The sequence below is a fragment of the Manis javanica genome, chromosome 14 (assembly GCF_040802235.1).
Source record: "Manis javanica isolate MJ-LG chromosome 14, MJ_LKY, whole genome shotgun sequence".
Taxonomy (NCBI): Eukaryota; Metazoa; Chordata; class Mammalia; order Pholidota; family Manidae; genus Manis; species Manis javanica.
The window spans coordinates 83,094,912-83,121,526 of record NC_133169.1 but is presented as its reverse complement, the minus strand read 5'-3'; the positions used below and the strand labels follow the sequence as shown (position 1 = coordinate 83,121,526).

General features: G+C 48.9%; 1 protein-coding gene across 13 annotated transcripts in view; it reads left to right on the top strand.

The window, feature by feature from the left end:
* The window catches only part of MACROH2A1 (macroH2A.1 histone), a 74,266-nt gene that overhangs the window by 5,379 nt on the left and 42,272 nt on the right, over window positions 1–26,615 (top strand). For all 13 annotated transcript variants that reach the window (XM_037015879.2, XM_037015877.2, XM_037015880.2 and 10 more), the window contains exons 2-4: window positions 3,886–4,090; window positions 23,461–23,567; window positions 24,005–24,202. In XM_037015879.2, coding sequence (XP_036871774.2) covers window positions 3,919–4,090; window positions 23,461–23,567; window positions 24,005–24,202 — 477 coding nt within the window. In that variant the 5' untranslated portion in view covers window positions 3,886–3,918. The remainder of the gene's footprint in view (window positions 1–3,885; window positions 4,091–23,460; window positions 23,568–24,004; window positions 24,203–26,615) is intronic.

Here is a 26,615-nt window from a genome sequence, read left to right as displayed (position 1 = left end):
TGTTGTGATTGATGTGTAGTTGGAGGAGTTGCAGAGGTAAAGACCACAGTGATCCTTCAGGATCAACCACAGAATCTTCATTTCCTGGCCTGGTAACAGTCACAAAGAGAGCCAAGATAATGTACAGTGATGAACAGATGCCACAGTTGCCTGAAGACCTATCACTGTCTTCAAAGTGTGGGGGACCCTCTATAGTATGTCAATGGGGTGCCCTCCTGGACGCAGAGTCCAGGAAGGAAGGACGTGAATTTGTCAATTTGACAAGAAAGTATAGGTGTTTCTCCTATAAGCAGTGCCAGTGTCCTGAAGAGAAGAGTGTATAAGAAACCACCTTTTCTATGATGTAGGACTGTTCCATCTCTCAGAAGAAGCTAGATTACAGGACATAGGTTATATAGGGCCCAGCAGGCTTTGACTGCTCACTCAGACCCTGGCTTCAGGTCAGCTTTCAAGTTGGTTTGTTATGTGACAGAGACTGGCTGTTTCCTTTTTTTTCTTCTAAGCAAATAAATACCTAAAGGACATTTTTCAACTGTCTTGCAATTAGGTGTGGCCATGTGACCAAGTTCTAGTGTCTGGATCATGGTCAGAAGTGGTGTGTCCCACCTCCAGGCCTGGCCCCTGAAAACCTCCACGTGTTACCCTCCAGGGCCTTTTCCCTTCCTTGGTAATCCTGGGAATTGTGCATTGAAGGATGAGAAAAGTCTGGATTGCTGAATCATATGGAGAAACACCAGCCAATCATGGAAACCCACTTTGGGCTTCTCACAAATGAGAAATAAGCTGTAGGGGTTTATTTATTATAGCAGCTGGTACTACCCTCCACCGTATGAATGTCTAACATCATTTTCTTCAGTAAGGTGGCTTTTTTCCATTTTACATACATTGTCCTCATTTTTATTAACTTTACTGAGCATTCAGTGAGTGAGTGAGTGTCAGGACCCTTACATGCATGCTTTTATTCAATTCTCCCACTAGCTCTTTGAGGTTCATTCTATCATCATCTCCACTTGACAGATGAGAAAAAATAGGCTCAGGGGTTAGATCACTGCCCAAGCACACATAGGCAGTAAGTGGCAGAGCTGTGACTCAAATTAGGGTAGCCTGACTTTGGAATTTGAGTGATTAACCACAATGCTCAATAGCCACTTCTGCCTGGCATTGCTGCCCACATCTCCACAGACCTCGGAAGAGCAGATGCACCTGGCACATTTGTGGGTTTGTCTGGAGACTGCATAGCAGCAAGGTGATTTTCTAAACCATGTTTTTAAAATCACACACTACTGGATGTCTTTATGCTACAGGTCTTAATCAGAATTATTACATAGCTGTGGCTGCAGCTTAGGGATCTATAGTTAGAAGTTCAGAAAGAACATGGGGAGGGGTGAGGAATAGAATCGCTATAGAACAGCCCCCTGGGGGAGGGGATAAAGATTTGGGGCTGCCTTATCAAAGAGGAGTCTGACTCAAAATGAGACATGAAGATGTTCTATCAGCAGAGTGGCACTTGAGGATCCATGATGTTTAAGATCTTTCCTGGGAACCAGGGACCTAGGGATGAGTTGACTGCAGTGCCTGGCATCAAGTAGCTTATGGTTCAGTCGAGTTGGGGAGGCAGGCACACAGATATGTGCCAGGGTATATGTGTGGGCACACGGAGCAGTGAGCAATTCCAGTCTATGGTTAGGGGTTAGGTCCAAGAAGAGGGGTCGTGTTATATGAGCATCAGTTCAGCAGATTGTCATGAGGACAGGGTGTTATAGGTAGGAGAAACAGCATATATGAAGACATTCCTGGACAGAGCATTACAGGTCTGGAAGTCAGTGGCGGCCAGGGGGCAGTAGGCAGGCTTGGCAGGAAGCAGTGCAGAAGTACTTGAATGGTGCTGTTTGTGGCTGGCTCAGGGTGATGGGGAACCAGCCAAGTGGGCAAAGGTTACTTGGTGTCCATGCAGACAGGTGCCGGGGAGAACAGATGAGAAGTAGAGCTGAGCCAAGGTGGGGAGAGTGGGGAGAAGGGAAGAGGCTTAAGAAGGTCTGGAACGTGGCTAGTGATCAGGGGCTGTGGAAGTGGGCGGAGGAGTAGCGGCCAGGGTGATGCCTGCTTGGCAGCTTGATGCCTGATGCTGCCAGTAATGGGATCGAGAAGCCCAGAGGAGTTAGGGTACCCACAGGATTTGCAAGTGGACCCTTGCTGCAGGCACTCACAGCAGAGCTTGGGGGCTCAGCAGCCAGGTAGCACAGGGCTGGAGACCTGGGCGTCACTACAGCCGATGCAGAGACTCCGGGCTGGACTTGGCGGGAAGCACCGGGAGCATCCCTTTTCGGGAATAAACGTGTAGGACCACCAGGCCTGGGCTCATGGATCTTCTCGGGGCCGGGCGTTGTCCAGCTTCCACAGAGGCAGCCCCGAGCTTATCCAGTCAGGGCTGCCTGAACACAGCGATGAAGTCTGAGCTCCGCAGAAATGGGACTGAGCTGGATTAACTATCACGGACCACAGGCTTCTCTTGCTGAAAGAGAGGAAACAGATCTGAAAGCTCTTAGTCCAAAGGTGTTGCGTCTGTGAAACACATTTGTGGTAAAGACAAAAGACTGCTAGGAAATGCAGTGGCACCTTTCCCTGAAAATACCTGTGCACACATGTATGCACATACCATTTCCTGCTCAGAATGAGCATGGGCACCTCTTTGCAGGGAATGTTTTAAGACAGAGCTCACTATAGCAAGAAATGGAACAAACCAATTGTTTCAGAAAAAGCCAGACTCTTCTGGGACCCTCTTAAGCGCTCAATGATCAGTTAAGACTTGATGCCCCCTTGATAGGGTGAAATACAGGGTTTCTCGTCACAGAAGCCTTTAGACCCCCTCCAGCGTCTGTCAAGCCACCTTAATTTGGCACAACTACCCTAGGGTGCCCAGGAATTCTGTCTGCTGTTTTGACTGTCAGGCAGTTGATTTGAGGTGATCTCGGGGGTCACACTAATGTTAAATACAGACTATAGCATGTTCCGGATAGAGGGTTGGGTGTCAGAGTGACAGGAACTCCTAACTCTAGTCTCCATGATCATAGAGGCAGGGACTATTGGAGCTGGAGGGGCCCATGCACCAGAGTGGGGCCAGTGGTGGGGAGAGCGCAGATGTGTGTGATCATTGAGTTAAGATAGTGATGATCTGTATTCGGTTGCAGTTGGGGTAGAGAGGCGAGGCCTACACGGAGGGTGTGGAAGAGGGGGAGTCCTCTGGAACGAGTGGCATTTTGGGTGGGGATTGGGAGGAGGAGGAAAAACACTTCTCCAAGGGTAAGCCTGCCTAGCAGACAGGAAGTCTTCAGACTGCCTCTTTATTCCACTCTGGCTGTCCGCTGAGCTCCCGTGAGCTGTTCTTGCCTTTCACAGATAAAGGATCGCAACGTAGAGATGCTGCTTTCATTAAAGACCTAGTATCGGGCTTTCCATCTTCATTCTAGGGGCTGGTGACATAGTTTTCTTTTCTTTTATGAAGGCTTCAGCAGATTCATCAGCCCCAGTCTCAACTGTATGAAAATGCAAGTATTAAACAAGTGTACAGAATGTAGCCAAGAAACCCATTTTCTTTTACATCATATGGCACAAAGGCAAGGCACTTAGGAGCAGTCGTCGGAATAACGTTTAAATGAAAGTGGCTGAACTTGATGTCATGGTATAAAATGTGAAAAGCTAAGCCATTCCCTTTTAAGGGGCCAAGGTGCTCCAGCAGAGTGCCCAGACTGGGCACAGGGGGCTCAGCAGCTGCAGGCAGTGGCATCTGCTGGCAGAACCTGGTTCTTCCAGCGGCAAGAGTACATGGGGAGACGGGAGGATGCGCTGTTCCCAGTGGGCCTGACAGTGTGCCTCTTGCCTCCACAGCGTGCTTACTGATTCACCTCCAGGGCCACTGCCATGTCGAGCCGGGGCGGGAAGAAGAAGTCCACGAAAACCTCCCGGTCCGCCAAGGCGGGAGTCATCTTCCCTGTGGGGCGGATGCTGCGGTACATCAAGAAAGGCCACCCCAAGTACAGGATTGGAGTGGGGGCGCCTGTGTACATGGCCGCCGTACTAGAGTACCTGACAGGTAAGTGTGCTCGGGGTCAACTGTGGATGCCACTGGCCCAGGTTGCAATAATTCTGACAGCTTTTCAAGGATTGACTGATAGGACCCATTTTATTTCCTTGGTTTTGAAACATTTCAAACCTACAGAAAAGTTACAAGAATAGTACAATGAACATTTTTACCTAGATTCACAGATCGTTAACATTCTGCCCAGTTTGTTTCATCTCCCACCTCGTGTGTGTGTGTGCATGTTTGTACACTTAGGTTTGGCTGTTACATATCGTACAGTCCATTTTGAAATTTCCTCAGTTGTCCCAATGATTTTGTCTGGTTTTAAAAACAATAATAATGCTTGGTTTTCTTTTCTGACCCAGGATCCATTTCAGGATCATACATTGCATTTGGCCATCAGGTTTCTTTAGTCTTATTTAATCTGAAGCGATTTCCCAGCTTTTTTTTTTCAATCTTTTCATGATGGACGTTTTTGGAGTCCAGGCCAGTTGTTTTGTAGAACACCCTTCACTCTGAGTTGGTCTCATTCTGGATTAATGTTAAAGGTTTTGGTCGGAGAATTCCAGAAGTGACCTGAGTCCTTCTCTGGTATCATGTCAGGAGGACTTGTGAGGATTTGTCCTGTCACTGGTGACATTCAGTGTGGCCATTTTGTTAAGGTGGTGTCTGCGGGATTTCTGTGCATCTAGAATCACAATGGTTCACTTTAATGGCCTTAGCATTCTCTGATGATCTAATCCTAATCCATTTCTTCTATACTAGTTACAAAATAGTGATTTTTCTACTTTTGTCCCTTCTACAATTATTGGTTGGCATTCTTTAAAGGAGAACTTCCCTTCTGCCCTTCCCCTCTTGTTATTTTTTGTACTATCAAAGTTGGTGCGTGGATTTTTTTAATTTAGTGGGTTATGTACTATCATGTCCTTAATCATTACAATGCTCAAATTTTCTCAGATTTGATCTTCAAGCTGGTTCTTTGCCGTGTCTCCATCAGTTGCTGTCCCTTTCCTTGCTTTGCAGCACAAGAAGATGTTCTAGTTTCACCCTGATCTTTCCCTGTCTCAGTCTTGGAATCAGCTGCCTCTCCAGTGGGGTACTTGGTCCTTTTTCCCAGAAATCATATTGTTGATTGCTTTGTAGCTACTGTGGGATGCCAACAGGGCAGGGTTATCACGCCCATTTTTAGTGGTGAGAAAACCAACCTCAAAGCATAAAAGGACTTGCCTGGGATCACATATAACCATCAAGGGCTGAGAAGGGACCGAGACCCTGCTGTCCTGCCGTAATGTCCTTACCACGTATTGCTGCATACACACTCCGCGTAGGTAGCAGGAGAGGGCGCCCTTAGTTCTTGCAGTTTTTGCACCTCTCCTAGATCCAGAAAGGGGAGACTCAGCAAGGTAAGGTGCTTCTTCCAAAGTGATACAGTTGGGCAGCAGGAGACCTGGATTGCTTCTTGCTCTGCCAGGTCTTTCAATAGTGCAAGACAAAGGGTTCCCTGTAAAGAACAACATCTGAAGGATATACAATTCTGTGTATAAGATGTTCTGTTGAAAATGTCTAGGCATGAAAAGTAATTGGTGTGTTAAAATTATGAGGCATTCGCACTCATTCTGGGACTTTCGGCCCTCTGCATGTCAGAGACTCATAGGTTGTATGCCTGGTAGTGCTAGTTAGGCATGGTTCTTCTCACTATCTAGATGAGGAAACAGAGGCCCAGAATTTATGTGACATACCCAAGAAAGCCTTGTATAACATTGGCAGTTAGACAGGCAGACTGGGGAGAAGTCAGTAGATACGAAGCAGAGCACATTTTCTAGTTGTGGCCTGGCAGCGTACATGCTGTGTGATCTAGAGAGTCGCTTACCTTTCCGAACTCCAGTTTCCTTACAACTCCAATGGGGACAACTGCCCCTATTTGACCAACTCCAGGCTACTGTGAGAGCTGGAGGGGCTTTGAGTGCAATGGGAAAGCCGACGTGCTGTGCAAACCCAGCCCACCCATGTTTTCTGGTTCCTGAACGCCACGATGCCCCTGTCAGTGGAGTGTTCACAGGCACTGTAATCATTCAAGTGCAGCATCAGTTTTATTTCTTCTGTCAAGCTTTGTTTTTTTTAGTTTGTAGGATGTGGTGGAGGGGGGTACCATTGCGCCATCATATTTGCAGCAGTTACTATCTTTGCCACACAGAAATTCTGTACATTTTCTTTGCCTATGTCTGGCTGCTTGTGAACCTGAGCACAGTGCTCATGAGATTGAGGTCAGTGAGTCCGTTCTCATGTGGGCTGGAGACCCTGACTGCACCCATACCTGTCTCCCCAGCTAGCGTAGATGTGCAGTAGTGCTCAGAGAGGAGTGGGAATGGTTAGGGCAGCCCATCACTAGAGCTGGAAAGCGGCTGAAGGCAAATCCTTATCTGGCAACAGCCATGTAAACCCCTGTACATTGAAGAATAAAATGTATTTTTAAGTTTTACCAGGCCCTTCAGCAGTGCTGTAGTTAGCTGAATCAGCCATTCCTCTGCCTACCTGCAGCACTGAGGCACTGACATAGCCAGGGCCTATGCCTGCCCCAGCATGGTGCCCAGCCTGTGCGGAAGGTGCCCTGGGAGATGTGCTGAGCTGCTAGTGCTGTGCGTGGTGCCGTGCGCTGAAGGGATAGGACTGAGCTCAGGAGCCCCACCTGGTGAGGACGCTGCACCACCCCATCCCTCAGAACGGACGGCACACCCACGCTGACTGCTCAGAAGGCCACTGGGCGCCTTGGGCTGGAATGTGCAAGCATATAGATATTTGAAGTTCTGAGCATCTGCTCATGCTGAACTTTGGTTTTGGTCCCTGAGTGAGAAGGAAAGGTGGACAGGCTCTCTTTCTGCTCTGCTCTCTGCTTTTGTCTGACTGAAGGCCCTTTCTCATTTGTTCCCCAGACTTACAGGTACCTGCTGTGTGCCAGGCACGTGCTAGACTCTGTATGAGGGCATGGAAGTGAGCAGGGCAGAAATGGTCTCTGTCCCATGCCACTCACTGTCTAGTCTGGGAGAACGAGCCAGCCAACTCAGAGGGCTACTGGCTGTGAGAAGGGCCGCAGAGGGCGTGAACAAGCCAAACGGGGCCTGGACGCGCACTGGCTTAGGAAGGCTTCTTTGAGGAGGAGACATCATCTGAGACCTGGAGAAGGAGATGGTGCCAACCAGCCCTGTGAGAGCTGGGAGAGGGGCCGTACCATCCACTCACCTGAGTACATGTGGGGTGCCAACCTCTTCCCAGAGCCTGGGGAAGAAATGGAAAGAGGGAGAAGCCAGAGTACCAGCCCTCAAGCAGCTTAGGGCCTGCCCAGAATGTGGCCCAGCCGTCATGCTCTCATACCAGGCACCTGAGGGAGGTACCACCCATTCAGGGGGTTCCCACTGGGAGCTTTGATGTATCTGGCATTGGGATACAAACCAGAATGAGACCTATCCCCCCTCAAAGAGCTTTCTGTCCAGAGACAGGTGCAGGCAAGAAAAAAAGTGGTGGTGATATAGGACCACCCGTTCTGTGAGTAGGCGTCACGTGGAGGGTGCCTGTTAACCAGCTGACCAGAGCTGCCCTGCTCACCTAGTTGTCATCGGAAGGGCCCTCTGGAGGGGTTGTTTTCTTCTCTGTGAGGCCCAGACTCTTATAGGTGGCATATGCAATTGCAGGTGTGGTGATGGAGGTATGCCACACGATGCCCCTTTGAACTGGCTAGGCCAGGCTGCCTGCTCTCAGAAGGCCCCAGTGTAGAGGTGAGGAGGGTTCTGGGTGCTCAGGACTGCTGAGCTTCAGGGCTCACTTAGAGCTAAGTGGCTGTGGAGCAGGGAGCTGATACCTCCTTGGTGCGAGCCCTGGGGACCATTTGTGATGCTTGGACGTTCAGAGGGAATCAGAGGCAATAGAACTGGGTGGTTACGAATGTGGACCCTGGGTGTCAGAGCTACCGTTCTTAACTGTGGCCTTTGGCAATCTCACGGTCTCCAAGAGACAGTTTTATTATCTGCAAAATGGGCAACAGTAACCACCTCTGGGTTATCGTGAAGCTGACATGAGAGGATGCGTGTGGAGTGCTCATGCTAAGCTCACAGTGTAGGGCCCCATGCCCTTCACACTGGGGTTAGAGCAGAGAGAGGAAGGAGGCCCCAGAAATCCTGCTCCAGCTGCTTAGGGCCAGTGACAGGAGCTGTTACTGCCCACTCATGTGTGCTGTCCTTCCCACTGGTCAGAACCCACTGGTCCTCACCAGGCACCTGGGGAATACCTTGGCAGCTTTGGGTCCCTCTGTTCAGGCTGCCACTTGACTTCTCCTCCTAAAGCCTGTGTCAGCCTCAGCACCAACATGCCCTGTTACCAGACTCTTCTGTCAGGTGCTGAAGGCCACTTCTTTCCTGAGCTCCTGGCACATGCATGGAAACCTTCCTGAAAGATGTTTCGGTTAGCCAGGAGCTGAGCATACCCAGCTCCAGGCTTATGTGACAGCTGAGCCAGACCAGCACAAGAGCATGTGAAGCAGCAGCCCCTTCAGGGGCCGTCAGAGCCCCCTCACATGACCCCCTGTGCGGAGCATCCTTTCAGAGGTGGGGGGCCACGCAAGTACTCCTCCCTTGGATCTTCTCAAGACTGGGGTGGATGTGGGGAGGAGATTATGGCCTCGTGTTGCTCTGAAACATGAAGCTGGCATCTGTTTCTCCTTTGAGCGCAGAGCCTAATCATCTGCTGAACTTAAAAGGAAAAGGCAACATCTGGAACCAGCCTTGGTCTGGCGACCAGACAGCTCCGAACCCAGGTCTCTGTGCGCCTGGCTCCGCAGCCCTGCTGGACTCTTCCCGGAGCCCTTCCTGAGGACTGTGGTGCTGTCTGTGTGTCTTCTCAGTGCCCCAGGACTGTCTGAGCCTTACGCTGTTCTTCATGGGGTTACTGTAACCTCTCGGGTTGCTGTGAGGATTGATAGTGCTCCTAAAGCACTTAACCAGCATTCATAATAACCACTCAATAAGTGGTAGATAAAAATAAGTGTCATCATGGGGAATCTGAGGCAGCCAGGGCAGCCTCTGCCAGCCATCATCTTTGTCGCCATAGTACTGTGGGACTTTTTTTTTTTTAATGATAGTTAAAGGGCACTTGACTTGAGTTCAGTGCAGAAAGCTCTTAGCAGTCCCTCCCCTGTGCGGAGCGGAGTGCTGTGTGGTGCTGAAGATGTAGGAGATGTGAAATAAGAAACAGATGACATGGCTTCTGGCCCAGTGGAATTTCCATTGATGTCAGGGACACACAAGTGCAGAGATCAGGAATCCCTTCCTAGGGAGATCTTACTGGGGAAGAACCAGGAAATCAGTTGAAAGTGCTTGAGTCCCACCAGGGGGTAAATGAGAAGTATGGAGAAGAGCAAAGAGCAAGCACACCTGTGATTTGATGGTCGTAGGTCGTGGTTCAGCATTGTTCAAACTGTGTTCAGTGGAACCTAGGTGTTTGGCGAAATTTAAGAGGTAGTCCACCAGAAAATAGGGTTCTATTGCTGACATTAGAAGATGGTTAGATTGGCATTGCCTCTTTTGAGATGAATGTATGAATAACTTTGATGAGTTTCTCAGTAAAGGAATTTGTTTTAGTTTGGGAAACACTGAGAAATCACTTTCTTTACTATAGGACTTTTCAGAGTCTTTAACATACTGGCATCACCATGAATCCCCGTAGGAAGGAACTGTGATATGTAGTGGTTCCTAAACTTTTATCACAAAAGCCTTTCAAGGAACCCCTATGAACCACTCACACAGTACAGTGTAGAGGATACTGTTGCTGGTTAAGTCCATGAGAAATGGCACTCTGAGGAGTGCTGAGTGAAGAAACAAAATCAAAAGCTACCATAAAGAATGAAATTTGGTCTGGCTGTTACGGCATCGAGGAACAGAGCAATAGATATGAGGCCTAGATCTCCCTCCTCCATAGAGAGCCCAACACGTGGAAGGTGCTTGAGGATTTCCTGAGTAAGGCGGTGACTTTGACTTGGGAAGCTGAGTACTAACTCTGCTAAGCTGAGTTGCTTAGGCCCTGACCCTGGTTGGCCTGTCATGCTCCAGGCCCTGTTTCAGACACTGAGATACAAGACAGAAGTCCCTGCCCGAGGAACTTACCCTGCGAGTGTGCCTTTGGAGCTGTCTTACCCAACCCGAGAGAATAGGCCTGGTACCTGATCATCACATTCAAAAAGACATTTGATGACATTTTTTTTTCTTTGGTCCTGAAACCTTGTTGCATAGCCTGATCACACACCGTATTCCTCCAACTTACCTCCTAGGTCTTAGGCCTAAGGAGGTCTAAGTTTTTGTCTGCGAAAATCAGTTTCACTCTCAGGCTTTCCCAACATGAAGGATGGAGAGCCCTGACTGCCAGCTCTTAGCACCGAACACTGACATAGTGTAACAAGCACAGACCCTCCCAAGAGGGCTGCTGATTTGGATGCCTAAGCTCTGCTCTGTTTATAACCTAGTGTCATAGGACTGCATTTCCACCTCACAGGCTGAGGCTAGGGCTAGATTGTTTTTTTCCTGTCATCTTTGGATCTAACCCTCAAGATGACGTTCCCCACTCCTTGTCTGTGCTCCCAAGCCTGACTTCTCCTCCTCCGCCATGGTTCTGACCTTGGTCCCTCCCACCTCTCCCATCCCAGCAGAGACCAGGCCATCCTCACACGGGTGCCCAAACCTGAAGCTGCCTGCCCGTAATTGGCCAACTGTGGTGAGATTTACAGGGCTAGCCCCAGATCCAGGGAACAAGCAGGGTGCCCTGGGTGACTTTATGGCAACTTGACAGACTGGATGAGGCGTAGGCCTTTGTCTGACTGGATCCTGCTATAAAACCCCAAGGAAGGGGATGGTTGTTAAAAATACACCTTGCTGTCTGGTTCTGGCTAATAAAATAGTCATCCTCATCCCAAGCATCACCTGTTTGGGCTCTGATCCATGACTCGGGTCAGATGTTGCATGTCCCTTGGGCCACAGTCGTTCTCTCTACTCCTGCAGGTGCAGTAGGGAGCACCCTCCCCGTCGGACACCCCGCTACAGATGCTTGTGTCAGCAAACTCCCATCATACTTGGCACTTCCGGCCTGGAAAAGGGGATCCAGCGGGCTCGGAAGACTGCGTAGGCACAGCCTACGGTTGGCTCTGTCCCTTCCTTAGCCTCTTCACCACTTTCCAGCCAGGACACCCAAGTGTATCCTGTACTCACACAGCTAAAAATAGGGCAGAAAGAAAAGGACAGTCAGGCTGGCTCCCTGCTGCTCTGACCACCCCTGCCTTAGACTGAATGGCAGCCCAGGCCAGGACTCGGCTCACTCTGGAAAGCACCCTCGTGGATATCCACGCTGCTCTGGGGCTCAGCACACCCCAGTGTTCCCTGTCCTGCCAAACCCTTCCCAGCTTCACTTTCCTTTAAACAATGCAAACACATTCAGGAAAGGGAGGACTAGCGATTTCGGTGAGCCAGGGGGTCACAGCTGGAAAAGCCAGAAACACTGAAGTTGAAACCCCCGTGTGCTGAGTGCTCAGTGTGCACAGACTCTGCTGGATGCATATTCCCTTTTCTGATTTTGTGGGTGATTTGTGTCTGAAAATTTAAGAAGCTAAAGCCCGTCTGTAATCCCTCTGCCCAGAGAGAGCAGCTGGCACTGAATGACTTTGATGTGTATGTGCATCATGCATGAAAAAGTTAGATTTTAGTCTAATTTTTATCATTAATATCTTCCGTTGGTGGTCTTCATTGATAGCCAGTCAGAGAAAATCATCACTATACATAATCTTACAAAGCAAGTCATGAGGTGATTGGGAGGTGCACCCCACACAGCCCACACTGTCAGTCCTCCAGTCTCTTGGGGGAGTGGATGATTCCGTGATGGATGAACATTTAAACGGTGCTTGAAAATGCCGCAGTTCAGCACTGTGCACCTTTGACATTTCCCAATGATGTTTTGAGTGGCCAGCCAGTTAGCAAACCTACGTGGGTCAGACCTCAGGCCTGAGGCTCAGATGTGGAGACCAGGAAGGGATGGGCTTCCCCAGTGCTTCACCGCCCCACTCAACATGTGCAGGGGGCAGCCCAGCTTGGGGACTTGCTCCTGCTAGTCACAGGAATATGCATGGAGCTTGCAAGGAAAAAGGTCTGACCAAAGCTAAGTGCCTCTTTCATCCCAGACCTTCCATTTGGGATCACTTTAGATTGAAGTACGTCCTTGAGAATTTCATTTAGTGAAGTCTTTTGGTGATAAACATTCTCAGGCTCTGTGTTTGAACATGTCCTGTCCATAAAGATTTTAGCAGTTATTTTTTCAGTGTCTCTAGTCTCTCCTTTTTTTATGGAACACAAAAATATGTTAGTGTTTCACTCTATTTTCCATATCTGTTCATCTCATTCATATTTTTCATTCATCTAGCTTCTGGACTACTTTCTAAATAGTTAACTTCTGATCTGTCATCTAGAACTATCTCCCAGTTTACTAATTCTCTCTTCAGCTGTATCTTACCTGGTATTTAATTCAGTTACTGATTTTTAATTTCAGTTTTGATACTTTCCTTTTCTAGAAGTTCTGTTTAGTTGTTTTTTGAGTCAGCTTGGTCATTCTTTATAATCTCTTGTTTCCTCTTCATTTCCACAGTTTTCTTTATTACACATAATTATATGTTTACCTAAATAATTTTTTCCAGCCTTATTAAAGAAAAAATGGCAAATATAATAGTGTATTTTCAAAGTATACAATGCGATGATTTGCTATACATCATGAAACGATTACCAAGTTTATGTGAATAATCTTAAAATCTGCTGGATTTTGAGTCAGTGTTCAGTAAACCTATCTCCAAGGTTACATAGAAATTCTCTCATTCTTTTTCTTAGTATTTTTATGGTTTAATATTTTACATTTTTACTTTGATCCGTTTGGAGTTTATCCTAATGTATAGTGTGAGATAGGGATCAACTTAATTTCATTCCAGATGGTTACCAAGTTAACACAATTAATTGAATATTCCTTCTTTTCTCTGGTGATCTGAGATGCTACCTTACACATGGAATTTCTAGACATTATTAGGGCTATTTTTGGACTCTTCTGTTTCATTGGTCTGTCTAGTTACATGTCTTATGTTTCTCATATCTGGTAGATCTTTCATTGTCTCTTTACTTTTGTGAAAGTAATTGTTTTCTTTAATAAGCAATACATCCTAGTGGTAAAATTCACATTCCCATAGGACATACAATGAGACATGCATCCCTCCTTGCTCTTCTGCACACCCAGTTCTCCCTGGAAATAATATTACTTGATTCTTATATATGTTACATATCTTTCTAAAGATATTCTTCTTTCATTTCAAAATAAATCTAGAAAATGAAATAAGAAAAATAGTGAATCAGGATAATGGGTACGTGTGATAGCAGAGAGTGAGGTTTATATCTGAGCCCAAATTTTGGCTGGGAGAATCTGAGGATCATTTGTCTGCCTCTGACTTCTCTTAACACCCCCCGGGTGCCCTCAGCCAACCTTGAGTCCTGACTTGACACTGTAAGGTGAGGCCTGCCTGGATCCTGGACCATCAAGGGACTGCTTTCCCCTGGGACCACAGCTTTAGGGTTCACATTGCCTGCCATGGATCCTGAGTGTTTGTTCTAACACATGAAATGAGGCCAGGGCCTTGGAGAGTGTCTCTGCACTTCTGTCCTTCATTGCTGCCTGAATGCTGCAATGCTTACTTGTTTAGTAATTCATCTGTAGTGATCTATGAAGAGTTTCCAAGCTCTGACCGGGTGCAAGGTGTTGAGCTGAGTGCTGGGGGTCAGAAGAATCTACAGATTGGAACTGAGTGTCGGTGAGGGGCCAGACATATCAGAGGCCATATCAGTGACCCTATGGCTGGGACTGTGCCTTCCCCACCCCTTCCTCATTGCTACCCAGCTCCTGACATAAATGCTGATATCCTGTAGCTGCTCAGTAAATTGTTTTTCAATGAGTTTCAGGAGAGAATACTGGGAATGGCAGATGCTCCCAGAAGATTGATGAGGATGAAAGCTGAACTAGACCCCTGGATTTTTTTAATGAAGCATAATTAGGATTAATACCAGGGCATAGTGGGCAAATCTGCCTGAGAAGAGGCAAGCGGCAGGGCAGCTATTGGCAAACAGGAAGGTGTTGGAATTGTTTCAAGGGCCAATCTCAGTTCTTCCACAAAAGCCACTGTGGTGTCTCAGGTCTATGTTGAAAAGCAGAGGAAGCCAGGAACTGCCCAGCAGATTGAAAGAGTGGCCTCCCAGCAGAAGTTCTAGGGTCGATGACTGTCAGCTTACTGAGAAAAGGAAGTGGGAAGAATTCTACAGCTAGCTTCTCTCCCCAAATCTTCCCATTAAAATATCAGCAACTAATAAAACGTACTTATAGTCCTCTTTCTCTTGTTCCCTGCCTGAGGGCTTCTAAATGTCTAGTCAGCCCAGAATAAAATACCATGAAAGCAAAGAGCCACTCCTCAGAGCTATAAATAAGTCCTAGCAAGAAGACCAACCTAAAGCATATTAACCCTAGTCAGCCTCCCTCCTTCTCCATCTCCATCTCCATCTCTTCCCACCGCCCCCTCCAGGCCTCTTTGCCAAGAAGATGACACAGACTCTCCTCAGATTTGCCAGGCTGCTCGGCCAGCCTACAGCTCTGACCCTGGCTCCCACCTTCCCTCCCTCCCTCCCTCTCTTTCTTCCTTCATTTTCCACCCACATTTTTTTCCCTTTTTAGGCAAGTGCCTTCCATCTAGTGGCCAGAAATCATGTGTTTTCTGGTGCTTCAGAGGCCTGCGGTGGCTCCTGGTGCTGAGGTGTCCTCTCAGGATTATCACCCCCATGTCTGCAGGGGGGCATTTGTAGCATGGCCTTTCCAAAAGAAGGCTCATTCTCCGCCACCACTCACACTTCTTTCCTGCAGAACTGTGGGAACCATGCAGAAATCTCACGCCTCGGGAAAAGGCTCATCTCTTGGCTTCCCTCACCGTTGGTGTCCTGACTGACGCTCCTTGGGTAATTGGTAACTGGGTTCGTCTTTGGTTGACGTTTATCTGCTGCCTCTATAAATCTGGATATTGGCTGCTGACAGTCATTGTCAGAAAATGAGTGGTTGTACTTCACCTGAGAGCATTGCTCTTTTACCCTCCCACCTCCACTCCAAGCTCTGGCAATCCCTATTCCAGATTCAGATTATGGCTTGTGATAATGTTAGCTGTGGTGGGTATGGAGGCCAGTACTTTGAATGCCAGACAACGGCCAAGGATTTTAATAAAACATCTGCCATATATCGAGCACATACTTGTGCCAGACACTGGCTAAATGCTTTACATTTGGTAATGCACTAAATCCTCAAACCACCTGATTTTCTTAGGAGGAAATCGAGGCTCAGAGAGTGACTTTCTCCAAGGTCACTCAGCACAGTAGCCATCTCTAGAAGAGAATTTCCTGTAGGCTCGATACTGGAGCTGAAACCTTAGCAGTTAAATGGAGAGAACTGGGACTCAGGGTCACACAGTCCACCTTCCATCTGCTTCATCTTGAGTGGATGTCTCAGGAGGATGGTAGATGCCTAGTCCTCCAAGGCTGGCTCCTGTCTTCAGTGGAGCTGTGGCCTGGCTCAGGCAGACATGGACTCCCAAGAGGGGCAGGCCCCGAACAGTCACAGGTGTTTGCCAAAGAGCGCATGGTGTGGATCTGCAGAGGCTAGCGACAGTGCTGTGGCCTGGTGTGGGCTGAGGACAAGGGTCCTGCAGGGATGGGCCTGGAAGGACCTGCAGTCACTGACGGGAAGTAGGAAAGTAGAGAGCTTGCAGAAAGGAGACAGGTGCGAGCACAAGACAAGATGGGGTGCTGGCTGTTGGAGTGACGTGTGTGGGCTCTGGGGAGGGGCAGCTGGGTCAGTGTCAAGGTGCTGGCTGTAGCAGCAGAACAAGTGAGGTCCTAGGGGGAAGTACTCAGATGGCCAGAAGTGGTCAGAGGGCTGCCGCCGTGGAATCCTTGGAGATGGGAGGCTAGTGCCCGGTCGGGAGGGGGAGGTCGCATCATGCAGCAGCCCTGGGGATAGACCGGAGATCCAGAAGCTTTTTGCCCAATGTCCTCTCATTGTTTCCTTTGTGAAGGGCAGGAGGAATCCTGGGTGACAGAGCTTAGGCAAATCCCTGGACAAGTAGCCTTCGGTGTTGGAAATCCACTTGGGCAGACAGGGCTGAGACCAGGCTGTTAAAGATGGCCCCGGAAGTGGCAGCCCCTCTCGGCAGCCTACCCTGTTAGGACACACTCATTGCTCTAAAAACCGTCGTGAGAAGAACCTAAAGAGTCTCTGTGTGCTCAGAACTCTTTTGCAAGAACCGAGATTGAGCAGGCTGGGCCGTCGGGGCAGGGAGATGCCCCCTGTTTCCCTTTAAAGGCCCACGGGGTGGGGGGGGGCCATGTCAGGACGCCTTCAGGGGGTTTCCTCTTTAGTTACACTCTTCAAATCATTTCATTTCAGCAGGCATCCCTTCCTGAGATGAATTAAGAACAAATGGCTGTGATTTTCCATATCAAAACAAACATACACATTAACCATTTCCTTGTAAATGAATTTAGAGAGCAAGTGTCTGTGGTGGGGTGTGGGGCTGTGGAGCGGAGGGCCCTGCCCTGCTATCAGCCTGGCCCTGGGTTAGAGAAGCTTTCTCTGGGCCTTCCCCTGGCACCTGGCCGCCCTTCTGCCTCCCCTGTGGCCTTGACCCATGCCGGCCCCGCGGTTGCTTTAGTTCTGCCCCTGCCATGGCACACCCTGCTGGGGTCAGACGAAAGCCCCAGAACCCATCCCAAGGCAGAGACTGCCTGTGGGGCCGGCCTGGGTGCTGCGTTCTATCAAGGCATGTCTGGCAGCACCGAGGTTAATCAGGTTCAAGTGCATTTTTCAAACATGTGTAAACTGTTAAGTATAACAGCAAAGAGTAAACTATCAGGGGAGGAAACACCCGTTTTTCTATATTGCTTTTCTCCTCTCAGCCCTCACACGTGTCCATCTATCCCATCTAGCCAGCCAGCCAGCCAGTTATTTCAATAGAGAAAGCTTAGGAAAACAAAGTATAGTTTTCTTCCTCTTGAAATCAAGTCCACTATACATTTTAAAAGATAAAGTGTATGGTTGTAACCTCCAGAATAGTACTTATGTTCACAAGTGTTCTAAGCATGCAGCTTGGTAATACATTAATCCTCACAAGCCCAGAAGTGACCTCGATTATCATCGCCCTTTTATAGAGTAGGCATGCGAGGCCAGGCCCAGGTGTCTTGACAAGCCTCGCATTTAAGTTCAGGAGTAGGATTCACATCCAGGCTGTCCAACAGCAGACGCAGCAGCCCCGTGCCGTACTGGGGAGGTGAGCTGACACAACACCTGAAGATTTGGGAAAGGTAGAGGCAGGCTTTCCCGAAGGGGAAGGGATGCATGCACTGGGCTGGGTTTGTGGGTCAGGGGAAGATAATGTTCGCCATGATAATATCTCCTCTTTGTTAATGTGTATAATGAGAATTATTTTTTGCTCTGGAATATGAAAGACAATCAGCTTACTTTAGAATCTCCCAAATTATGCTGCATTTCTATCTTACTGGGAGACTTTGTGAGGAAGTGGGGGGATGGACCACATGCTGTCTCTTGGACCCCTGCCTCTTGGGCCCGCAGGAGGGGCCTGTAATGGGGGCTTAACAGCAACAGATGAGTTTATGTCAGACTTGGAACATCTGCAGAAAAGCAGCAGAATGGCTCCAAATTCCTTGTATTCTGCACAGAAAATACTACCTTCAATTACTGCTGTAGGTTTTTTTTCTCTGGGGACTCTTGGTTCCTTTGAGGCCCCTGGGACAGGCAGACTGGAAAGCTTTGCTATGGCTCACAAATGAGGCCCCAGAGCTCCGGGCTGACAGCTTAGCAGGCTTTGGACTCTGCCACTCATCTCCTGGAAAGGTGGGATGTGGGCTGGTGGAGTCCGGGCTGCCGAGGGAATTGGAGGAAGCAGTGGTATAGTCAGGATGCAGGAAACCCTTAGCAGTCAGTCTTCAATTGGGGTTGATTGGGTTAAGGCCTTCCAAAATGGTGTAAAACAGTTCTGAACTCAATGAACTGCTGATGGAAGCCTGATGAATTGAAAGAAATACAATAAACAGATTCCTTGTCATGTTGTTGGCTTTGTAACAAATATCTGTTTTCTCCTTGGGATTATGTGAACATTTGCTTTTCTTTGATTTCTGGTTGTTATTTTCAATATTTCTTTTGTTAGAGGAGATGCTTCAAACAGCTCCATAGGAGCCCCTGACTCTTTCCTTTGCAAGGTTTGTGTTTAGATGTTGGCACAGCCTCCACACATCACCTGTTAGCTGTTAGGAGTCTAATTCTGCAAGCCATGACTTCATCTCCCTAAAGGAAGATAGACAGAATGCTTCAATACAGCAGATACGGTTCAGTTCAAGACATTTGGAGGAAAAAAATAAGACTCTAAGCCTTTGGTCTCTGGGTGAACTCAGAATGTAGGCCTGTCAAAGGTATTCATGTTCAGACAGCTGGTCTGTAGCTGAAAAGGCAGCCAAATAATGCCATTATTCAAGGCTGTGGGAATTTTTTTAAGTGGCCTTAAAGCGATCTGTTCAATGACACTGGGGAACGTTGGGCCCAGAGGCGCCTCTGCAGTGCCTGCTGCCCTAAGGAGAGAATCTGGTCACACTGCTCACCCAGGCAGCTACGAATGACGGAGCTGGCGGCTCACTACTTGCCAGAGACTGGCCCCGGCCAGGAGTGGGAGCCAGAGACGCTTGGGTGTTTTGCAAATTAGATCTTACAACAACAAATAGAACTCATGAGCTGATCAGTGTAGCTCATCATTCAATTTTTCCCCTTTGTGGCATTTATAATTGGGTAACCCTGAACCCTACCATACTTGGTCCTCTCCAGAGTTGACCCCCAGGGTTTTAGTCCCCAAACCAGTCCAGTGTTGGTCACTGGTAACAAAATCATACTGTCACTGGCCAGGAAGACCTGCCTTGAGCAGGTGGAGAACCTGGCGGGCAGTCTGTTTCTTCTCCTCCTATCTGTTCTTTCCCAGTTTCCCCCTGGCTTCTTGTGGATACCGTTGGTTTTGGTTACAGCCCCTGTGGCTCTTGATGCCTGAAAGCTCCCTCCAAGGGAGGACCCAAGCACTCAGCTCTGGAAAATGGACAGAATTTGTGTCTGTAGATCTCATACTTTCCTGGTCTTCTTTCTCAGAATCCCTTTTCTCTTAATCTAGTCAGAAGCAAAATACATTTAGGAAGGCACAAGACCTTCCAAAATACAAGATGAATCGAGGGCAGGAAACCATCCCTTGTAGGGAGGCTTGGGTTCCCCTCGAGCTGAGGCAGAGCTAAAGCTGGCTCTGGCTTAACCCAGGAGGCAGGGCCCCCACTGGGGGTGTGGGGGAGCCCCTTCTGCTGGGCATGGTAGGTCGGGGCAGGAACCGACTCGCTGCCCTGAGCCTAGGGCTTCCATGACTTCCCTTGCTGTCATTTACAAAGCCAAGGATCACTTACTGGAAAGGACACTTAATTAGAAAATCTCTCCAGGCCGATGCCTTGCCCCACTTCCTCAGGGCTCGGCCCGCCCTCTCCCACTCCTCCAGTAAACATGCCCTGGAGAGCTCAGTGGAACCTTTCCGCCTTGTCCAGTTGCTGGCATTTTGCACCTCTCCTCTCCCCCAGCAGGCAGCCCTCTTAGCTGGGAAAGCCTTCTATGATGCCTGTTCCTAAAACCAGCCTCAGGATGAGGGGGCTACTACTGAATACTTGGCAAGGACTGAGTTCGTGCTCTGGGTTCCTGCTTTTGTTAGCAGTCAGAGTGTGTCGTCTACTTTCTCGGCTGTTGTAAACTGCCCCAGCCTTCTGCCTGCTGCATGCAGGAGTGGGGCAGGTGTGGAACACACTTCGCACAAAAGGTGTGTCTCTGAGGTGCTCTGTCTTGTGTGTCCCTTGATGAAGGAGTTGCTATGGTAACTACCATCTGGAAAACTTGCAGGAGTAAACAGAAGATAAAGCTCTTACTCTCCTAGCTGGAGTGTAGATCTCTGCCCCTCTTTGTTATCCCCACTTGTCGCAGCACCCCTCCCTCCCCACAGGGCTGAGGGCCCACTCTTTGGTGGTAGTGGAGGGCAAGGCTAGTTATCTTGGCCTGTGAGATTAAAGGTGAGCTGGGGTTTTGCAAAATGAAGGAGTCCTGGATTTTCTAGCTCCTTGGTGAAGAAAACAGAGGAATGGCACCCCTGCCCAATCTTTCCAAAGAGCTGAAGCACTCTTTGGCCCACTCCCCACTGCTCCCCCACCTGCGCCCCTCCCACCACCTCACTGTCACTCCCCACTGGGTCCTGTCTGGCATCTCTGACTCCAGGCTGAATTAGCACTAAGCACAGCCCTTGATACTTCCTAAGTGGAGAAACTGGCCATTGGAAATTTGAACCACAAAGTGAGAGCCCAGGGGGAGTAAGCTCTTGGAATAGGGGAATTCCTAGAGAACTGATCTTCAGATTTCCCCATGGGTGCTACTTAGAGGTCACTTCATGGCTTTACTTTTTTGTGTTACATACTGCCTGTCCTCCAGTCAAATCAGGGGCCCCTCCCCACCTTTCAGGCCTTTGCATCCATCACCACCACCTTCCCTGCACAAGAAAAGTTAAAGCAGCCCTGCCAAAAATAAAAGACCACATCCTCCTTTCCTCCCCCATTCCTGCCCCCACCAACGGCCACTGCACCTTCTCTTGGGGAGAGCGTTCCACAAACACTCTGGGCAGGAAGAGGAAACAGGCCACCTCCACTTTCCTGAGAAACCGTCATTTCCAACGATCTTCTTGCCAAAGGGGTGGGCCTAGGGCACCACTGTGGTTTTCTCTGTGTTTTTCTGTCTGCCTGTAATGAGGGCCAGGTAAAGCATTCTTAGCACATTGGAGGGAAAAGGTGGTAATCCACCAGGCTCCTTCTATATATTCTGGCTCTGCAGATACTGACGAGCTGTGTTTCCCTGTGGCCCCCAGAAAGTGGGGGAAGGCAGGGCAGGTGAGGGGATGGTGGAGGCCAGGAAGCCAGCCAGGAGGGTGCAGCTCTGTGGTGCTAGCTGCCCCTTTCCGGCCCTCCTGCCACGTGGGCTGCAGTACAGTGACAGCTGTGGCTGGCTCTCCTTCCTGCGTCCTTACTCCCAGAGTTCTGCTCACGTAGGGTTGGACTCCTGCTTGGGCCTGCTCACTGGTCAGGGGCAAGATGAGAGCTTTGCAGATATGCTGCCTCCTCCACAGATAGGAGAATGGAGGCCAACCTGGGCTCATCTGCATTCATGGCACCTGGGCCTCAGGCCACTTAGTCATCCCAAGCACCCTTTTCTGCTTGGCCAAATAGGTCTGTCTCCACTGGGCACTGGGACAAACTGCCAGAATCTCGGGGAAGCTGCAATGAGATTGCAAGGTGGGCCGTCTCCACCTCAGGCCATGTGGGGAGCAGCCCTGTTGAGACTAGTGGGTGAGGGTAGGAAGTGGGCCATGATCTCCCCTTCCTCCTTGGGGCTCACTCTGTGACCCTTAACGTTCAAGGTGAGGGACTCTGGCCTGGGGTAGAGGACTCAGGCAGGGGACTCCTGGTGCCTCTGGTGTCTGTGCCATCAGTGCAGCGATCACTGAGTAAAGGAGTTCCTGCCTGGGATCTGGGAGGAAACCTGCCCTTCCAGGCGTAACTGGTGTTTCAGCCCTGCTATACGAGAGGTACATGAGTGGCCAAAGAATTTTTCAGCTTTATACACAGCAGGGTTTGCGTTGACTTCAGCTGCTAGTTCACCTTAGCACTGTATACCATGGAATGTTGTCAGTTTAAATATGTGATTTTCATGTGGCTAGAATTATTTCCCCTAGTTATTTTATAGTGATTCTGAGTTTTGCCTTTGCTGGAGACATCTAATGTGAACAGCATAACCTAGAATATTAGAAATTCTTTAGGATCAGGAGGTGGTCAGACTTGAGTGGGCTAGAAGGACATCACAGGCAAGGCTGTGACGTGAGCAGAACTGCGGAAGTGGATGTGTAAGATATGTTTCGGGACCATCCCTGTTTCTCATTAAGAAAATGAGGCGACAGCGGTGAGGTTGGCAGTTACCAAGAGAACTGTGCCACCGAGGGGGAGAAAACCTCCTGCCCAAGGGCCCTGCCTAATTTCCCCCATCTGTGGTGCAGTGGGAAATCTGGCTTCTTAGCGAGTGAGAGCCTGCCCCAGACAGGTAAGTAAACTCGTAACTTAGCACCAACTATGGGTCAGGCACCTGTCCTTCTAGTTTTTTATTTTGAAAAATGTCAAGTGTATCAAATACTGAAACAGAGACACTTACACTGCACACGAAGGTTTAACCGCTGTTAGCATTTCACCGTGTTTGTTTTAATCTGTGTACTTTTTTCAGTTATTGAGAGTAAATTGCAGACATCATGATACTTCACCCTTAAATACTTCAACATGTACCCCCTAAAAACAAAATGTTCCCTATAGAACATTATCACACCCAAGAAAATTAATAATTCCCTAGTGTCTGAAAGCCAGTCTACATTCAAAATTCCTCAGTTATCTCCAGAATGACTTTAATAACTTTTTTTTATAATCAGGATCCTATCAAGGATTGACACATTATATTTAGTTTTGTCTTTTCAGCCTCTCTTAATCTACCATACCCTGTAGTATTGGGTTTTTATTTTATGTTTTTATGATGTTGACTTTGTAAAGAGTCCAGCCATATCCTTCTAGTTTTGAATCCTTCTAATTCTGAATCCTTCTAGTTTTGAATCCAAATGTGCAGGCATTCAACACATCAACAGATTTACTAAGCACCTGTAATATGCTGTTTCTCCCTGAAGTCCCATAAACCCATGCATGACCCATTGCTCATGAAGCATGGTTCACTCTCAGGGGGCACACTGCTGGCTCTGTGGGGTTTGTCCTGGTGACTCTGTTATGCCAAATGTAGACAGCCCTGTTCTGGGAAATGGGCTCACATCTCAGCTCTACGACTTCTGACTGAGGGATCTTTCCCTGGACCTTCTAAGCCTCAGTGCCTACATCTCCAAAACGAAGGTGTAGGACCAGGGGCCTCCTCGTCCCACTCAGCTTAGCCACTCTGTACCTCTGTGACTCAGCTCGAAGTGTTGCCAGGCAGACCGCCTGCAGTTTCATACCTCAGGGTGGTGGTTTCATGAAGCTGCTGCCTGCTCGAATTCTCCACACTGCGAACAAGGGTCCGGGAGGATGCACATGATCCTCTGATGCTCTAACGTGACCATATGCTCACCCCTCTGCTCCCCGCAGCGGAGATTCTGGAGTTGGCCGGCAATGCAGCAAGAGACAACAAGAAGGGCCGGGTCACGCCCCGGCACATCCTGCTGGCAGTGGCCAATGACGAAGAGCTCAATCAGGTATGGGGCTCTCCCACGCCTCCCCATCCCGACACTGCAGCCGGCAGTCACCATGCCTGAGAGGCAGAGCTGTTCGTCTAGAGGGAGGTGGGTGTCTGGCTGGCTATCAAAGGTGCGGACTGCATTTTGGATTACTAGCAATTTCCCTGGCATACCCCATGGCAGTTTTTCCTCAAAGATTTACTGGGGTGGGGGTGTGAAACAAGGTATTTGGCTTTCCCTGGAGGAAAGGTATTACAGAAATTCCACCCAGATGAGGAGCGCTGAGGACTTGCTCCATGTGTAGGGAGCCTGAGTCCTGTCGGCATCCTTGTAGATACCATGGAGGGAGGAGTTCTGCTAACCGAAAACAAGAGTGTGGGCTGCAGGGCTGACTTCTTGAAGGTCAGGAGCAGGGTAGTCTGGCTCACCATCTGCTACTTTGGTTTTTCTGCAAGCTGTTAAAAGGAGTCACCATAGCCAGTGGGGGCGTGTTACCAAACATCCACCCAGAGTTGCTAGCAAAGAAACGAGGATCCAAAGGGAAATTGGAAGCCATCATCACACCACCCCCAGCCAAAAAGGCCAAGTCTCCCTCCCAGAAGAAGCCTGTATCTAAGAAAGCAGGAGGCAAGAAAGGGGCCCGGAAATCCAAGGTATGTGGTTCATCAGGGGTACGTCGGGTGGGGCAGGGATGCTGGGTCTTGAGGGGTCCCCTTACTGCCAAGGGCTTATCCCACAGATGGGGCAGGAAACTATGGGGGAGACATGTGGCAGGTCTTTACAGTGGGGCTAGTCCAGCTCAGGCAGCCGGAGTCTGGACACAAGAGGGGCTAGCTCCTGTGGGCGAGGGGAGTCTGAGGAGGGCACTGGGGCAGATAGCCCCAGGCTGGAAGGACCTCATGCCTGTCCTTCCAGGGAGATGCCCACACCTGTGGGAGGGGGCCTGTGTGTGCAGGAGCTTCCCTGTGCTAGGGACAGCTAGCACCAAGTCCTGCCCAGAGTGCCAGCTTCCTGCTTGCTCCTGACGCTCTCACAGCTGTTGCTGTGTTGCTATGGCTCACAGCCTCCTCTGAGTGCAGTCCAGCAATGACAGACAGTTCAACAGTTTGCTCTTCAGAAGGACTGGCTTGTTAAGGAGGAAAACAGATGCATTATTCTGGCACTTCTGCCAGATCCAACTTGACCTGAGACTAGGTCCTAGGTGCCGATCTTTTTGTGGTGAGTGACACCCTCTCATTGGTGTGGCCTAATGTCTTCTTGGATGGGGCAGGCCGACTCACCCTGAGCCAGGATCCTCACGGTGTGGGGGAGCTGCCACCCAGCCTCAGGGGTCCTGGGCATGTGGGTGGTGGCACTAGCCTGTCTGAGCATCTCGGGGAGACCCCAAGGCAGCTGGCACCCATGCTCTTTGTTCCTTCCTCACTGGGACCTGCTGTCATAGCCTCTAGTCCAATAATAAATCGGAATCTAAGACTGCCCTGCTCTGTTGAGCCCCATTAAGAGTTGTCCTTCTGGCCTCTGGCCAGATGAGGAAGAAATGACCTCTGGCAGAGGTGGCCTTCCTATTTTGTAAGACCCTCAATCATAACTCCTCGGAAAGGCCTTGTGGAGACTAATGGTACACAGTCGGGGCATCCTTCCGCCCAGAGCCCAGAGCCTCTCACCAGAGTGAGATAGTGAGGATGCCTTCCCAGGAAGGGCTCCAGGGTTGCTGACCCAGAGCTATACTCCTGCCCGCTTTCCCAGCAGGTCCCTCTGGGTTTTTTTTTAATTAATTAATTTGTTTGTTTGTTTATTCCCTTTTTTTATTATCATTAATCTACAATTACATGAAGAACATCATGGTTACTACTCCCCTTTACCAAGTCCCCTCCCACAAACCCCATTATAGTCACTGTCCATCAGCGTAGTAAGATGCTATAGACTCACTACTTGTCTTCTCTCTGTTGCACATCCCTCCCTATGCCCCCCCCACATTATACATGCTAATCGTAATGCCACCTTTCTTTTTCCCTGCCCTTGTCCCTCCCCTTCCACCCATCCTCCCCAGTCCCTTTCCCTTTGGTAACTGTTAGTCCCTTCTTGGGTTCTGTGATTCTGCTGCCGTTTTGTTCCTTCAGTTTTTCTTTGTTCTTATACTCCACATGTGAGTGGAATCATCTGGTACTTGTCTTTCTCCGCTTGGGTTATTTCACTGAGCATAATACCCTCTGGTGCCATCCATGTTGTTGCAAATGGTAGGATTTGTTTTCTTCTTATGGCTGAATAATATTCCATTGTGTATATGTACCACATCTTCTTTATCCATTCATCTATTGATAGACACTTAGGTTGCTTCCATTTCTTGGTTATTGTAAATAGTGCTGCGATAAACATAGGGGTGCATCTGTCTTTTTCAAACTGGGCTGCTGCATTCTTAGGGTAAATTCTTTCCTAGAAGTGGAATTCCTGGGTCAAATGGTATTTCTATTTTGAGCTTTTTGAGGAACCTCTGTACTGCTTTCCACAATGGTTGAACTAATTTGCATTCCCACCAGCAGTGTAGGAGGGTTCCCCTTTCTCTGCAACCTTGCCAACATTTGTTGTTTGTCTTTTGGATGGTGGCCATCCTTACTGGTGTGAGGTGATATCTCATTGTGGTTTTAATTTGCATTTCTCTGATGACAGGCGATGTGGAGCATCTTTTCATGTGTCTGTTGTCCATCTGAATTTCCTCTTTGGAGAACTGTCTTTTCAGCTCCTCTGCCCATTTTTTAATTAGATTATTTGCTTTTTGTTTGTTGAGGTACATGAGCTCTTTATATATTTTGGATGTCAACCCTTTATCGGATCTGTCATTTATGAATATATTCTCCCATATTGTAGGGTACCTTTTTGTTTTATTGATGGTGTCCTTTGCTGTACAGAAACTTTTCAGCTTGATATAGTCCCACTTGTTCATTTTTGCTTTTGTTTCCCTTGCCTGGGGAGATATGTTCATGAAGAAGTCACTCATGTTTATGTCCAATCCCTCTGGGTTTGTCCACAGACAGACCAAGCTTCCCCATGCAGTGGGGGCAGGGGAGG